The 18,086-nt window shown below is 42.0% G+C and overlaps 1 protein-coding gene across 3 annotated transcripts in view; it reads left to right on the top strand.

Moving 5' to 3' along the window:
• The first annotated feature begins 7,043 nt into the window (after positions 1–7,043).
• The window catches only part of vrk2 (VRK serine/threonine kinase 2), a 44,189-nt gene continuing 33,146 nt past the window's right edge, over positions 7,044–18,086 (top strand). The window contains exons 1-3 of one of the 3 annotated variants that reach the window (XM_056291755.1): positions 7,044–7,135; positions 8,999–9,149; positions 17,403–17,458. In XM_056291755.1, the coding sequence (XP_056147730.1) occupies positions 9,020–9,149; positions 17,403–17,458 (186 nt within the window). In that variant the 5' untranslated portion in view covers positions 7,044–7,135; positions 8,999–9,019. Of the gene's footprint in view, positions 7,136–7,511; positions 7,684–8,998; positions 9,150–13,187; positions 13,326–17,402; positions 17,459–18,086 lie in introns of those variants that run through there. The other 2 variants (XM_056291756.1, XM_056291757.1) reach the window with 2 other exon arrangements.

Below are 18,086 nucleotides of genomic sequence, written 5' to 3'. Positions count from 1 at the left end.
AGTTTGTTGCAGTACTCTGGTATCTTACTGAGTAAAGTAATATTACCAGTAGTATTATGGTAGTGTGGGGCTGCAAAATATGTCCCCTCCAACACCGGTCTGGATGTAGCCTGTATAAAGTAGAGTATGGAAATGTGTGTGACACATAACACATACTATACATTACAATTACATTGCTAAATGGTTTGGGTTTATGGATACATGTTTATATAATAAAACGAACTTGTGGTGCAATATTGGACCTATTTTGTTATGTTCAAAAAGCCACATCCAGAATATATGACACTTCTAGTAAGCCAAATACTGTTGTATGTCTATTGTATGTGTATAATATTGTATACTGTTTTATATAACTCAGACAGACCAACATTAATCAGGATAAATTCGTTAGGTTTAAATCAAATAGATGAATAGACAGAGATAGATTGATAGACGGAAAGATATATATATATATATATATATATATATATATATATATATACATATATATATATACACATATATATATACATACATACACATACATACATACATACATACATACATACATACATACATACATACATACATACATACATACATATTAAATACATAGACGATGGATAGATATCGAGTTAAATTTATATAGATATTAACGTTACTGTATAGAATGAATAAAAATGTAACAAAAGTACTACATCTATTGAAATTATTAAAGAGCGAGTTGGAGTAACTTTTATATGATTAACATTTATTGACAAACATTTGCATACCAACAAAAATACTTATGTTTTGGAATAACAATACAAGTTTAAATATGGATCTGCTGCATTCTCTGCAGCCTCAACAATGCAACAGCTGCATGAAACAAAGCAAATTACAGTTAAATAGCGACATATCTCAGATTTCCACTTGCTGGGCAAGATCTAAAAATTTAAGGGCTAAATGATGTTTGGTCTGGGTTTTAGATTTCAATTTAGCCCCGGGCCTGGAAGCTATTATCCGGCCTAATCTGAATCCTGGTCAGTACTTGCTCCCCAGAGCAGAAAGTATGGGTTTATTAGCATCAAATCATAGAGCAGCGAGGGTATACACACCCACACACACACATGCAAATACACACAGGCACAGACCCAGCAATAGTAGCAACAGCATATCATTACTGGCCATTAGATTTGTATTACTTTTGTCGGAACTGGCACTACATCTCATATTCATAAATGGTACAGTGCCACAACGCAGAATGATGACACAGCTGCATGATGGGAGTTGAGGGACGAGGCCAGAAACAAATGATACACAACATAAAACAGTGTAATAATGCCATTTTGGATATGAGGAACTGATGTCTATAATTATAGACGGATGTAAGGCCCATAAACAAGCCAATATGTAACACTGTTTATAAGTATAAACTCTATGTACATACATCACTTCACAAGAGGCCCAGTTACTATAGTCACTATTTCAAAAATGTTCACCAGCTGAAAACCAGAAAGTGAATGTAAATGCTTGTGTGAGAAAAACCAGAAACCAAAAACTAGAAAGAAAGTGTGAGGAGTCACAGAGGGGTAAATACCCCTCCATCCTGGCACGATGTCCAAATTGAGTATCTCTTACCGGTGGACACAGCACATTAACTTGCTCATTATCAGCCTCCCACCATATGGACTTGGGCCGGGGTGGGTCACCACCACACCAGCCGTGCATGGCGCACCCTCCCTTTCCCAATTAGGACAATTATGCCATCTCCATCATAAGGGCCAGTTACACAAAATGGTGTCATGGCCTCACCAAGATTGGTGTCAGCGTGCTTGGACTATGAGAGCCGGCGAGAGGCGCCCTCGGCGTTCCTCACAGGGTGCTGCCGAGCTCATAGAGCAATTACCCCGGGCGAGAGGCAGTAGAAGTTGAAGGGAACGAGAGGGCAGGAGAGGGAGAGGGACGGGCAAAAAAAGAGAGAGAAATAAAGAGAGTAAGAAGGGGAAAGGTAGAAGTAGATGGGAAATAGAGCTAAACCCTCTGCTGCAGGGAGAGATTAGCTACTGCACATGCTGAAGGGGAATTTTGCTGATTTTCAGCATAATTTTCATGTATTGTTGGAGTGGCATCTCTATACATATACAATACTTTTCAATGTTGTCTATGGTTGTCTCAAACTGTTGCCTAGTTCAGTAGATAGTGAGTTACAACACAGAACTGGGGAGATTAGCGGGATCCTCCCACACGCTACGTCCCCCTGGCGAAAGTCCTCACTGTCAGGTGAAAAGAAGCGGCTGGTGACTCCACATCTATCGGATGAGGCATGTGGTAGTCTGCAGCCCTCCCCAGATTGGCAGAGGGGGTGGAGCAGCGGAAGAGTGGGGTAATTGGCCAAATACAATTGGGGTGAAAAAAAAATATTTGAATGATTGTGAGAACAAAGAAAGATTACCATTGGGTGGCATTTCCCCAGAGCTCTAAAAGCTGTTTTATAAAGAGTATTATTAAAAAGTATTTCTATGGAGTACCTGTATTTTGTTTTTCCTTATGACGACAGGCACGAGACAACTCCATGAGTTGTGGCACAAATATGTTTAGTGTGAGCAGAGCAGTGCACGGAGAAAATGCTTGCCAGTATTTATTATGGATAGTCCACTAGTGAATGTTGATCTGGCACGTTTTAATTGTGCAACAGCAATGACATAACTAACGGTGCAGAGAAAATGACCCAAGTAGTGCCCAAAAGTTTTTTTTTATTTTGCCAATGAGTTAACTATATGTGTAGTCCTCTGTATAGAACTCCCTTTATAGGGAGTAATGAATAGTGAACGAGTGAATGATTTCAGACATGGCGTAACTGTTTTTTTACAGAGCATTCTGGGAATTTTCTAGAAAGCTGAACTTCAAGTTCACTGGAACAATTTTGACACTGAGACCCACCAGGAAATGTCCGAGTCCCTCGGCATTTCATAATTTACTGAACTAGAGAGCGGTTTGAGACACAACCTGTATCGTCGTCAAAGCCCCCCTATAGCAAACTGGCCTACTTCTTCAATCCATGGGTTAGATGGCAGAAGAACGACAAGGCTGATTGGCTGAGATGTTTGTTTTCTAATGTCCACCAATGAGAAACTCTCATGCAATGCATTTTGGCTCATGTGGGCAATGCTGAAAACCTCTCTTGGCAGGAGAACATCGATTTCTCTGTCGAAATGAATTGAACCAAAGCAGTTTTACAAGACTGGATGGACCACCAGCACAGGTTGGAAGTGCAAACTGTTAGCAGTGAAATGTCCCTTTAATGCCGCTGGCTTGAAGATTGATTGGGTCTTAAGCTTCACAGAAAAACTTACCCTACTATGTGAAATGCAGGAGCAAGGTGCTCCATTTAACCCAAGCTGTGGGAACACACAACGTAGGCTTTGGTTTAATTTTAAAGAAGAGTTGTTTTTTTATAAGTAAGCAGTTGTGGTTTCGGAAACCATGCTTGTTATGTCACTTTTAAAAACTCCAAACAAATGTCAGTACACAGCAACATGTGTCTAATTGACTCGTGAAAAAACACAATTTCAGGACATTTAAGTCTTTTAACTTAAAAAAAAAAGTCCATAAGCTGAAAAACAGCTGAAATAGATTCAGTCCTTTGTGCTCATACTTTCTCTTGCAAACACATCCAGCCCACAGCGCTTGTGTGGCCCAATCACACATAGATTAAGGGAAATATTTTAATACTGCAATCTATAAATTATGTATACGTATTGGCAAAGTTGTTAGCAGACAGTTGTGTGTTTAAAGCACTTCTAAGCCAATTAGATACAACAGCAGGTACTTAAAGATAGACCGCAGGTCCTTCAGTGCAACAGCTAGGCCACACTCGCTAAGGGTTTCGTCCCCGTTCATCTTTGCAGACACGGTGTTCCTCGCTTTGAGCTCATCCGCAGTCTAAAGTAGACCTTGTTTTCACCGTTTTACCTCCAGTTTTCTTTCTGACTTCCTGATGTTCAGCCCATCATTTGTTATTTTCTTTCCTTTATCGTGTAATCCTAGATTCCTAAATGAGGCCCTAAGGGGACCTGTGGATCGATAGGCTCACTGCAGGTGCTACAAAACAAGGTGCTCTCCAGCTCCTTTCATCTGAATAAAGCGCCCTTGATTGGGAGCGGTGCGAGGAGAAATGTGTTGCGTCGCATCCACCGGCAGTTTACGGCGGTCTGTTTGTTCCTGCACGCTGTGTTCATTAATGGGGTATGATATTGACCATGTTGTACAGCAAAATGGAGATCAAGCTGACTTACATCAGGGAGGTTTTGAATGCAAGAAAACAAACTGCTATTGATTTGTACAAGTACAGAGTAAAGCACGTCTGAAGGCCCCGGCCACAGTCAGAACACCACACCACACCGCTGCTGCTGCTGATGCTGTGTGTTCATTGGACTGGATGCTGATAAATTTGGAGGTGCTCTAATATTGAATTTTAGAGTGATTTTGAATATTTAAAGTTTCGTTTAGTCTTCAGTAAATACTGTGTAAAGATAATAGAAAAGGTGCCAACATCACGACTACCTTATGTCTACATCAACGGAGGCATGTTTAGAGGCATGAACAGAATAGAGGGTGACATGTACAATAAATGAAATGTCACAATGCTTAATTTTAGCATTTAATTCTTATTAAAAACAACGATATAATGATTGATAATGAACCCAATCCAGTAGTGATAGTATCTCACCAACAGCTCTGCAGAGCAAAGCATTTAGTAACATGAGGACAGTGTGAATACTATATACAAGATTAGTCAATCATGTGGTCTCAACAGTGATGTTTGCAGTCTGTTAATGTTGTGTTATACATGTGTTTTGACAAAGGATTTGAGCCCTAGCTGGGGCTTTGTCTCCTTAAGGAAGGCTCAGTCTTTACCTTTTTCCTCCCTCTCTCGTTATTTTTTCTCTTTGTGTTTTTTGGGGGTGAGTTGGCCTCAAGTGAAGGAGTTCAAGTATCTTGGGGTCTTGTTCACGAGTGAGGGTAGGATGGAGCGGGAGATTGACAGGTGGATTTGTGCAGCATCAGCAGTAATGCGGACGTTATACCGGACCATTGTGGTGAAGAGGGAGCTGAGCCAGAAGGCAAAGCTCTCAATTTACCAGTCAATCTTCGTTCCAACCCTCACCTATGGGCATGAGCTTTGGGTAGTGACCGAAAGGGTGAGATTGCGGATACAAGCAGCTGAAATGAGTTTCCTCCGTAGGGTGTCTGGGCTCAGCCTTAGAGATAGGGCGAGGAGCTCGGACATCCGGAGGGAGCTCGGAGTAGAGCTGCTGCTCCTTCACATCGAAAGGAGCCAGTTGAGGTGGTTCAGGCATCTGATTAGGATGCCTTCTGGGCGCCTTCCTTTGGAGGTTTTCCGGGCACAGCCAACTGAGAGGAGACCCCGGGGTAGACCCAGAACTTGCTGGAGGGACTAGGTGTCAAATCTGGCCCAGGAATGCCTTGGGATCCCCCAGGAGGAGCTGGAGGGTGTTGCTGGGGAGAGGGGCGTCTGGAGCGCCCTACTGAGCTTGTCTGTGAATGTTCTCATTCATCCAGGTCATGGTTATCCAAAGGAGTTGAATCAAGTAAGTCCAGTTGCACTTGATTCAACTCCTTTGGATGACCTACTGAGCTTGCTGCCACCGTGACCTGACCCTGGAGAAGCGGCTGAAGATGAATGAATGAATGAGTTTTTTTTTCCATTATCATACCAAAGCTAAGGTAATAAGGCCACCATGCTGGCAAGGGGTCGTGTGCACAATGTGTTTCTGTTCGCGTTGGAGCTGAAATCTGTACTAGGAAGTCCCACAAAAAAACGACTACATCCAACAAATGATACCGTCTGCACATGTGAACTGTCTCCTCCATTGATGGCAACACGGATTCAGACATCAGAATCATACATGGAATTTGACTCCAGTTTAGTGGCTCTCGATGTACTTTAACAGCACAACAATCTTCAGGAATATATACGTACAAGTAATGACTATATACAGGTGAAACAGGAAGGCAATAGTGCAATGGCGCAGAGTGAAAAGATGCTGGAATAAATATGTTAGCAGGTTACACACACACACACACACACACACACACATATATATATATATATAAACTTAGCACAAAAAGTAAGGACATTTGTGTTTGGTAGATTATTTCTTTGTTGTAACAATGCTTCTTGGCAATAAATCTTATACCAGGCACATGGTTGTCAGCACCTGGGGTACCAGAAGCTCAAAACAAGAGTCAATAGCAGCAGCAAAATAAACTGTTTGGCATTGGCAGAGAAGAGTTGGCAAATTTTTCATGGGCACAACCCACATACTCAGCTCTGCTGCTCATCCCACAAAATCCATATTCCTTACAAATGTGGCGCCATTTAAAAGGGAACTAAACAGGCTTTCCAACAGTATAAGATTTATTGCCAAGAAGCGTTGTTACAGCAAAGAAATAATCTACCAAACACAAATTTCCTTACTTTTTGTGCTAAGTGTGAGTGTGTGTGTGTGTGTGTGTGTGTGTGTGTGTGTGTGTGTGTGAGAGAGAGAGAGAGGTGTGTGTGTGTGTGTGTGTGTGTGTGAGAGAGAGAGAGGTGTGTGTGTGTGTGTGTGAGTGTGAGTGTGTGTGTTAGAGAGAGAGAGAGAGAGAGAGAGAGGTGTGTGTGTGTGTGTGTGTGTGTGTGTGTGTGTGTGTGTGTGTGTGTGTGTGTGAGAGAGAGAGAGAGAGAAACAAAACTTTTAATACATAGCAGTACAAGCTTGTTTCGTGCGTCGCGCACTCGTCAGCCGCTAATGTGATTCAACAAAGAAAACACACAGTATACTACTGTAGTACAGCATAGTGCAGTATAGTACACTATAGTACAGCATAGTACAGTATAGTGTTAGTTGAGCACTTTTACCAACACCATTAACGGTTCTATTTTGACAAAATAGAACGGTTTCTGTTCTAGTTTGTCGATGACGATTGGTCCAAAGTTGTGCCAATAAACTGTTTCCTGTCTGTCCATTGGATAAACCGAAAGAGGGGCGGGACAAACTTTCCGGAAATAACTACATTGGGATTTGTGCTGCTGAGCTGACGTTGTGCGCGTTTGACGGCCTGAATGTAAACATCTTCGGACGAACGTCCCCGCCGGATGATTGGAAAGGTAGTTCAAATTCACGTTTTCTACATAAAAGTTCAAAGTTACGCGACGTGAAAGTTATGACGTTTGTCAGCCGTCGCAAGCGGGTTTGAGTCCCCCTAAAGAAGAACGCGGTTCGAGTCAAGAGGCAGGAGGGTCATAAACTCCTGATGTTGTCGGATGTTGAAGAAAGACGTTTTCCTTTTATCTGTCTCGTATTTTATCGTCAGCTTCATTTCCACCATGCACTGCAGATCGTGTAGAGCGCGTTGCATTACATTGCGGTGCACGAAACGTGCTGTGGGTGCAACAGGGTTTTCAAACCAGTCTCATAAATTTATCAACCATCAATTTTGGTGTTTCATATTTATAATAGGGCGGCACGGTGGCGCAGTGGTTGGTGCGGTCGCCCCACAGCAAGAAGGTCCTGGGTTCCAGCCCCGGGGTAGTCCAACCTTGGGGGGTCGTCCTCTGTGTGGAGTTTGCATGTTCTCCCCGTGCCTGCGAGGGTTTCCTCCCACAGTCCAAAGACATGTGGGTCAGGTGAATCGGCCGTACTAATTTTTCCCTAGGTATGAATGGGTGTGGGGGTGTGTGTGTGGTGGGGGGGGCTGCCACCGCCACCCAATGACTGCTGGAACAGGCTCCAGCATCCCCGTGACCCTGGGAGCAGGATAAGCGGTACAGATAATGGATGGATGGATGGATATTTGCAATCAAACTACTAAAATTGATTGAATAATCAAATCACTCTCAAAATGCTAAGATTTTTTGCCAAAATTTTCACTGGGAGTGACTAAGGACAGGATTAGGAACGAGTATATTAGAGGGACAGCTCAGGTTGGACGGTTTGGAGACAAAGCGAGAGAGGCAAGATTGAGATGGCTTGGTCATGTGTGGAGGAGAGATGCTGGGTATATTGGGAGAAGGATGCTGAATATGGAGCTGCCAGGGAAGAGGGAAAGAGGAAGGCTAAAGAGGAGGTTTATGGATGTGGTGAGGGAGGACATGCAGGTGGTTGGTGTGACAGAGGAAGATGCAGAGGACAGGAAGAGATGGAAACAAATGATCCACTGTGGCGACCCCTAACAGGAACCGGTAAAAGGAGAGCAGAATCACAGAAAGTTTGATCAGTTCATCTGGACACAAACGATTGGTTTGATATGCAAATTGACGTCACCATTAACTACAGTTACAAATGGCCATGTGTACTATTCACAGAGTGTTGGGGAATGGTTGCAATCACAGCATTGTAAGATGGAACAGATGTACTCTTAGTCTACAAATCAAGGTCCTTAGCAAAGATTGTTGGTTGACTAATAGAATCGGGTGTGTAACTGCTTGGTTGGAACAAAGACCTGCACCCACACCGGCCCTTTCTGGATTATGTTGCCCATCCCCGTTTGAGTAATTCCAGCCTCCAATCAGGGAGGTTTTACACCTGGAACAACAGGTGGATGTAATGACCTACCTGGCAGAATAGAAAATAAGTAGTACTGGTGGTCCCCGAGGACTTGAGTGAGAACCACTGGGCTACAGCCCTGCCACCTTCAACCTCCCACTCACAAACATCACTATCACAGTCCTCGTGAGCTGCTTCTGGTACAGTGAACTCAGTTACTCAGCCCAATGAGATGTAAAATCAATTCTTCCGTTTAGCTTTAAGCTAGACGGTGAGTTAAAAATGAAGGTACTTTGTCCATTACAATCCATTTACATCTTATCCATAAAGTATTTCTGTTAAAGGAGTGGGATCCAAGAACAACATGTATTGTGAAATGTGTTGGGAAACTGGATCAACTTTTTTTTTCAATGTCTGCGTTCTGTAAATCAGAATGTGGTAAAACTGGAGTTATTCAAAATGTCCCAAACATTTTTGTCCCACAGATCGAACAATTCTGAGCTTTCATGGCACCACCAAGGAAAAGAGCTTTACCCAAACCACTGCCAGATGACTTCATACTGACTGACACTGAAAAGAAGAGTTGGAGGCTGGGCAAAATCATCGGACAAGGTGGCTTTGGATTGATCTACCTAGGTAACCAGCAAATCATTCACAATAATTGACCATCTCTTGTCTATTAACTACTCTCCCCTGAATAGTTTAGTGTAGATTTTAGTTTAATAGTTTAGTTTCACAGTCAAGTAGGGCTGTACCCAATGTCTTTTTTTTTTTTTTACATTCGAAGCTTTTTGAATGAAGCTTCGATGTCTGTTATCATATTTTATGACATCATCATAAAAACAAAAAAAAGAATTCTCAAACAAAATCTTCAATTTGAATAAAGTGATTCATCAGATTAAATGAGTTATCCATCCATCCTGCGCTTAGGGTCGCGGGGATGCTGGAGCCTATCCCAGCAGTCGTTGGGCGGCAGGTGGGGAGACACCCTGGACAGGCCGTCAGGCCATCACAGGGCTCACACACACACACACACACACACACACACACACACACACACATTCACACCTAGGGACAATTTGGTACAGCCGATTCACCTGACCTAAATGTTTTTGGACTGCGGGAGGAAACCGGGTAAATAAGTTAGTCTTTTTTTTATTATTAAATCACATTTCTTTAATGAATATAACTCATCAGTTTTGTCAATATAAACGGAATGAATAGGCACACAAAAACAAGCTGTATCATTTGAATGTTGATTTAGATTTCAAATGTCAGTTATGAATGAAGCATCGAACTTGGAAACTATTCGGTACAGCCCTACTACGTTCATGTTTATTTGTATAGCCCAAATTCACAAGGTAGTCCCAAACGGTTTTACAATCTGAATTAAAATCAGTTTTATTTGGCCAAGTATGTGTATGTATGCCTACACATACAAGGAATTTGACTCCAGTTCCTCCATTGCTCTCCATGTACCGACACAGAATAGACATACAGCTAAAACAAAGACAAGGTAAACATAAACACTACTATGTACAGATATAGATGTATATAAAAATTATTTTATATATATATATATATGTAAACAATGATGTAACAGGAAGATGATAGTGTAATTGTGCAGAGTGCAAACGTGCTGGAATAAATATGTGAACAGGTTACTTTACATACATGAGGTAGGTGGACATGACCGACAGAATATACATGTATACATTATACAGTATATGAAGCGTGCTTAGATTTCTTTTTGAGAATGATGATGTGTTAAAACTGTGTTTAAACTACAGGATATATAATTTAGTATTTGTAGGTATGGTGGGTGTTCAGTGTTACAGGTATATTGGACGGGGATTGTTTCTGACACTGTATGACAGTTTTAAGTGTGCATCAGAGTGACGGCCTGTGGAAAGAAACTGTTCTGGTTGTTTTGGTGTGCAGTGCTCTGTAGCACCTACCAGAGGGGAGGAGTTGGAACAGGTTGTGGCCAGGGTGTGATGGGTACAGTCATGTTGCCTGCCCGTATACTGACTCTAGAGATGTATAAGTCCTGAATGGACGGCAGGTTGGCACCAAAGATTTTCTCTGCAGTCCAGACTGTCCGTTGTAGTCTGCTCAATAAACACGATATGACAGTTTACGACATGCGACACCCTCTCTCCTTGGACCCTAGACCCAAATGAGGAAAAACTCCACAAGAAAAATCCCCCCCCCTTTTTTCTCTCCAGTTGTATCCGACCAATTGCCCCACTCTTCCGAGCCATTCCGGTCACTGCTCCACCCCCTCTGCCGAGCTGGGGAGGGCTGCAGACTACCACATGCTTCCTCTTATTCATGTGGAGTTGCCAGCCGCTTCTTTTCACCTGAAAGAGGAGTTTCGACAGGGGAACGTAGCGCATAGGAGGATCGCGCTATTCCCCCCAGTTCCCCCTCCCCCCCGAACAGGCGCCCCAAGCGACCAGAGGAGGTGCTAATGCAGTGACCAGGACACATACCCACATCCGGCTTCCCACCCACAGACATAGCCAGTTGTGTCTGTAGGGACGCCTGACCAAGCTGGAGGTAACACAGGGATTCGAACCAGCAATCCCTGTGTTGGTAGACAGCGAAATAGACCGCCACACCACCCGGATGCCCACAAGAAAAATCTTATCAAAAAAAAAAAATGGGAGAAAACTGAGGATGAGCAACAGAGGCAGGATCCCTCTTCCAGGATGAACAGACATGCAATAGGTGTCAAATGCACAAAATACACAAAAGATCAAAATAATTATGATGGAACAGCATAGATTACACGGAGTAAGGTAATGTAGAATACATACAGTTAATGCAAAAAAATTGCAAATTTAAATGTGCTGGGTAATAAAATTGTAAAGCGTGCAAGGCAAGGCCAATTTAGTAAATCTGACCATCCAAGACAACGTCAGGAACCCCACAGAATAAGTCAAGAGTCGGCGGGACCCCACGCCACAAACCAGCTCTGCTCAGTGGGGCCCTGCAGAGAGAGCAGACTTCACATGCACACAAGAGGTGAGGCAGACTTTGACACAGCGTTCACATAGAAAGAAAGAAGACGAGAGAAGTGATGAGTGATGGAGATGTTGTCATAGCTAAAAAAAAAAATTGTAAATAATTTTAAATGAGAATAGTGCAAATGATAGCTCAAATCTCTATGAGGAAGGGATTGTGTCCAAGGGAAAACAGGACTCAAAATCACATAGACAGGCTCCGAAGTCATCAGGCAGTCGAAAGAGAGAGAGAGAGAGATGATTCATGGTCATCAGACAGTCCATGAAGGGAGACAATGTGTCCTGGAGAGGGAGGGGACAGGCATAGAACATGGGCACTCATGTGCTCAAGAGATACAAACAGAAGGTTAAAATGGTGTGATGCATTCAGGAAGTTGAGGAACAGCCTCGTCGGCAGGACAGAACCATGAGATTACCGTTAAGACGTACAGATAAAAATACATTGAGACTGAGAACCTCCTTGAAGAGGATAGTTGTGACATAAAAGACATAAAAGAACTAGTTGAAAGCTAATGAGAACAGATAGGTTTTCACAGCACCACTGCTATGTACACTTGAATCACGCACTGTGCATAGGGCACCAAATGCGAGAGGGAGGACACTAAACACCCTAACATCCTTGGATGCCCTAAGCATAATGGCTTAGAGCACCCAAATGGCCAGTAGCAGCCCTGGGTTTTCAGTTTAGATTTGAAAGAGGCTACAGTCAGATTCTCTGGTGGTAGCTGGGAGACTTTTCCAAAGTAAGGAGGCACAGTTAAGAGAAGGCTCTGCAGCCTGCAGACTTCTTTTTGACTCGACTGGTCGGCGGGCCAGCCCTACAAACGTGAATGTCCCTGACTGACTGACTGAATGACTTGACAAGTTTGCGGGACTAACTTTTTTTTTTTAATTCACAAATTTTTGGCAAACAACAAAGTGTTGCAACTTAAGACAACAACATAACACAAACAACAACAAGAACAATTAACATAATATCAGGGGATCATAATAGAAATGAAATGAAAATAAAGCAAATCAGCTGTGAAAAATGTCGAGTTGAGTACAAAGATTTATAGTTTTAGTGGCTTTCCTATTCGTAGAATACAGAATTGTCGAAATATATTGTTTGACTTCATTCACAAATATTAAAAAAAGGTTTATGATTGGAGAATTTAGACTTAGGGATGTGTGATTTAGCAAGTAATAGAATCAGATTGATGATATACTAGTAGTTATTTGTTTTAGAAGGCGAGTAAGTAAAAAAACCAAACAACATATTTTCATAAGAAAGGGAAAAGTCGGGGTCAATATTATGGGTAACAAAAGTAGAAATATCTTGCCAAAAGGTGCATGTACAAGAGCAAGACCAAAATAAATGGGTTAACTCTTCTGGAACCAAATGACAAAAGGAGCAGTCAACATTAATGTCCTTTTTATATCTTTGCATAAATATTTTGGATGGATAAAAACGATGAATTATTTTGAAAGACACTTCTTTCACTTTGTTCAAAATTAAATATTTAGAGGGCAAACACCAGATTTTCTTCCAATTAAGATTAGGGATACGGTTATTCCAGTAAGAAATCACATTTGGAACAGAGACAATTTCTCTTTGAAATAAAGAACGTATATCACAGTTATTATTTCTTCTTTTTTTTTTTAGAAGAGAAGCAGATTTGACCATCGCTAGTAACAGCAGTATCCAGTGGCAGTGGAGACATTTCAGCTGCAATTGAATAGCTAAAGAGTGCTACAACACCTGAAGGAATACCATCAAAAACTACAGCATATTCCTTTGGAGGTACAGGAATACCATACGTGTGTAAAAATTCAGAGTATGACATTAATGCGCCTTTAGAATTGAAGAGCTGACTAACTAACTGAATTCCATGGACAAACCAGTTTTCCAAAAACAACGATTTATGTTTATGCAAAATGTCTCTGTTGTTCCAGATGTAGTATCGGTGGGGTGAAAAATTATGTTTGTAAATTAAAGACCAAGACAGAAGCATTTGTTTGTGAAAGGGGGATTTTTTTCAACATTATTGCTGCAAAGCAGAATAAATTTAAGGCCACCAAGTTTAGAAAACAAGAAGTTGGGGATAAAGTTCCAAATTGAATTTGGGTTTCTAAAAAATTGCTTAAGCCAATTTATTTTAAAAGTGTTGTTTAGTGTGGGGAAATCAAGGAAGTTCAGGCCACCGGATTCATATGAGTTCATTAAGACTGATTTTCTAACGTAGTGTATTCTGTGTCTCCATACAAACTTATAAAGTGTCTTATCAATGGCAGTAGATGTCTGTCTATTCACATCTAAAGATAAGGCTGTATATGTAAGTTGAGATATGCCCTCTGCTTTTGTTAGCAAAATTCTACCTCTAATTGACAGATCCCTTTGAAGCCATGAATTAAGTTTTTGTTATACCTTACCTAAAATTGAGTCGAAATTCAAAGGGCATCTAGTGTTTTGGATTTTGTTAATAACTATTCCAAGGTAAGTGACTGAATCTATCACAGGAATGTTAAAAATAGAGGGAACATTACAGTTTTTGAGGGTGAGCAGCTCACACTTACTGATGTTCAAAACGAGCCCAGAAGCATAAGAAAGTCTTAATTGTATCAATGGCAACAGAAACCTGTGAAGCATCCATTAGAAATAGAGTAGTATCATCAGCCAGCTGACTAAGAATGATCTCCTTTTCAGTTACTGTGATACCTTTCAGGGGACTGAGCTTAATGAAGTCTGGAAGTAATTGAGCACAGATCAGGAATAAGTAAGACGAGATGGGGCAGCCTTGTCGGACGCCGTGATTTAAATCAAATCTAGGAGAGGTGCCTGCAGGTAATTTAATTGAACAATTTGCATTATTGTATAACATCCTCACAAAAGTAAAGACCAAAGCCAAATTCCTCCAAAGCCTGAAACACAAAGCTGTGCTCGACAGTGTCAAAAGACTTACGGAAATCTAAAAACAAAATAAAACTGTCATCATCACATAAATGTTTGCAGGACTAACCGAGTGATCATGTTTAGAGGGACTGATGGAGTGAGCATGTTTGATACGATTGGGCCACTGGATCAGGTGACTGGCAACGTCACTAAAGTTACACAATTGGTCAGCCAAGCGGAGGGAGAGCGCACAGTTGAAGCATCGCAAATAACAATTACTCTGACAAAACACTCACTGATGGATTCACCAAACGATTGTGCAGCTTTTGCGGCCACTAAACCTGCACAAATAAGACTAAAAGAAACCATGTAATTCTCAAAGCACCCGCAAAGGGTAAAATGCACCCGTTACTGCACTGCCTAGCAAATAGCGTCTCGGTGCTCCTGTGCTATTTGCTAGTATTTAAATTATGTAATATGCATACATTTGGTGCAAAATTGACCTGCTTCTATGCAAATGAGCCTCATTGCTGATAGCCATATGCAGTTAGAGTGGAAAATTATTGCCGTCTTCAGGGAGTTGGTGGTAACTGAGAGTTGGTGGTAACTGCTTGTGAGCATATATTTTGCAGGAGAATATCACTTTTTCATTTAACTGAGACCGAAATCATTCGCAGATACAGGTTGTCAGGTCAAACAGTTCTTGCTATACTTGATGACATCAAGGACGACATTGAACCTGCCTACTGTGCTTGTGGCGCAAAGCCACCACTTATACCTGCCGTACAGTCTTCTCCATGTGACTGACCATTAACATTTCACTCTTCCCTCCCGGAGCCTCCGCTTCTGCCTGTAGTGGCACCTGGCGTTACTATTCCGCCTGCTGACTCCCTTCGCTGGCCTCATCTCTCATTGACCCTCTCACCAGGAGTTTCCCCCATACAGACTATTCTTAGACACCATGCCTCTCATCCACATGGCGCATCCAATAGTAGAAACAACAACCGAATACCTGGAGCAGATATCTGCAATTTGAATCCTATTTGCTGTACTCGCCTTGGCTTTTACTCTGCTTTGACACCAAACAATTTTGGCCTCTTGAATGTGAGATCTCTTGGTAATAAGTCCTTTATCATTAATGATTCTATTGTATGATTACTGAGACATAGCTGTCCCCAGGGGACTCTGTTCCCCTGATTAAGGCTATATACCTGACTTTGCACATTTTCATATTCCCAGGCCCTCTGGAAGAGGGCGTGGCCTACCCAATTTACCCAATTTACCCTTAGGGATGAATAAGGGATTCTGATTCTGATTCTAGTTCTTTTTTATAAGTTAGTTCTTAAGTGCCATCCTGTTACTTTTGGTAATTTTATCTGTGATTTTATTATTTATTTATGTATGTATGTATGTATTTATTTATTTTAATTTCCCCCTTTTTCTCCCCAATTGTATCCGGCCAATTACCCCACTCATCCGAGCCGTCCCGGTCGCTGCTCCACCTCTTCTGCCGATCTGGGGAGGGCTGCAGACTACCACATGCCTCCTCTGATACATGTGGAGTTGCCAGCTGCTCCTTTTCACCTGACAATGAGGAGTTTTGCCAGGGGGACTTAGCGCATGGGAGGATCATGCTATTCCCCCCAGTTCCTCCTCCCCCCCGAACAAGCGCCCCAACCGACCAGAGGAGGTGCTAGTGCAGCGACCAGGACACATACCCACATCTGGCTTCCCACCCACAGACATGGCCAGTTTTGTCTGTAGGGACGCCCAACCAAGCCAGAGGTAACACGGGGATTCGAACTGGCAATCGCTGTGTTGGTAGGCAACGGAATAGACCGCTACTCTACCCAGATGGGAGATTTTTTTTTTTAATCACTGGCCCCCTCCCCCTTTATTCTGCATCTTAATTTATAGGCCCCCTAATTCAGTTTTATTTCTGAGTTTTCTGTCCTTCTATGTGTGGTCATGCCAAAATATGACAGAGTGCTTATTATGGTGGTTTTAATATTCATGTGTATCATCCTTCCCATTCCCTGACTTCCCATTTTTTGGATCTTATAGACTCTTTTAACCTCATTCAATCTGTTAAAGGGGCCATACATTCCCAAGGTCACATTTTAGACCTTGTTCTCTCATCTGGTTTCCCTCTCGAGTGTCTTAATCTGGTGGATATGCTTGTAACTGACCGTAAAGCTGTCGCTTTCAAAGGTCCACTACAGCTCGCTATTCCTAGCTGCTAGCCTAAAACAGGCCCTCACATTCTCAACGCTGGCTCTGCAGTTAAATTTTGTGATGCTTTTAATTCATCATCCTTTAATCCCTCTATATCCCCACTCTATCCAGATGCACTGTTAGATTCATTCAGTGATCAGTGCCTATCCATCCTTGACCAAACTACACCGTTTAAAAATAGGAAACAAAAATCAAATAACCTCCCCCTGGCTGAACAATCACCCTCGTGCCCTGAGAAGACCCTGTAGAAAATCAGAACTACAATGGAAGGTCATCGAGTCTGAATTAGCACACAACACCCTGAAAAACCAAATGTTCATTTACCAGAAGGCAGTTAAGGATGCGAGATCGGCGTACTTCTCTGAACTGATATCAAGAAATAACCATGATCCTAAAGTTCTCTTCGGGGTAATTGATTTTGTTAATAATGGTCCTTCCATTTCCTTTTTTTTTTAACCTGATTTTGAGTTGTCAGAAATATGTCTCACTCATTTTGTAAATAAGGTGGACAATATAAGGTTTTGTATGTGGGAAAAAGGAGCACACCCTGGGGTCATTCACCAAGCAATAGCCTCCTCACTTTTTGTCTCAGTTTGATTCTAGATATATCATTTTGTAAATCTGGTCATGCTCTTTGCTAATATGTACAAACCCCAAAGTGTTATTGTGTGGCGCCAAAGGTTGCTTGATGCCTCAGTTTTGTAGCCTACACGTCTGTTGAACAAATCGCCATTCTCGCTTGTCCTCTCTTAGCTTCCCAGAATGTACATGCCCCGGTCCCTGAAGACGCCAGTTATGTCATAAAAGTGGTGAGTACCATCAGCCCTGCACACACTTATGCCACTTATGCCCCTACATGGTACCGACTCGACTCGACTTGACTCGACTCGCAGAGTGTCGTTTTCCATTACCGTAACAGCACCCCCTCAGTGTAGCTGGCCTGCATTGATTTTGGCACCCGCTCCAGTTTTGTTTTTTGTTTTTTTGGAACCTCGACAAAGGTGGTACCAGAAAAGTGGTAACAGTTACCAAAATGCCGGTACTTTCCAGTAATGGGAAACGAAAAAGTCGAGTCGAGCCGGTACCATGTAGTGGGAAAGGGGCATTAGACAATCCCCTGTGAGTTTAGAAATTTTTTTTTTTCGATTTTATGTTACGCAGAATAAAAGAAGAAGCAATCCTTCACGTAAACGTTGCGTCAATGTAGTCTTAGTCTTGATTTAATTTCTCTTTTATTTTAATTTCTCAGTCTTTTTTATGTCTTTGATGGTTTAGTCGTACTTATTGTGCAAATACTTGAACAGGAAAACTTCATTGAAGCCACACATTCCAGTTTCTTGTGGTTGTAAGAAAAAGTGAAGAAGAAAAGCTGAAATCTCAGTTGCTTCTCCATTCAAATGACTTTTTTTTTTTCGTTGAGTTGTGTTATTAATTGGA

The sequence above is a fragment of the Lampris incognitus genome, chromosome 13, assembly GCF_029633865.1.
Source record: "Lampris incognitus isolate fLamInc1 chromosome 13, fLamInc1.hap2, whole genome shotgun sequence".
NCBI lineage: Eukaryota > Metazoa > Chordata > Actinopteri > Lampriformes > Lampridae > Lampris > Lampris incognitus.
This window is presented reverse-complemented; position numbering and strand designations above follow the sequence as displayed.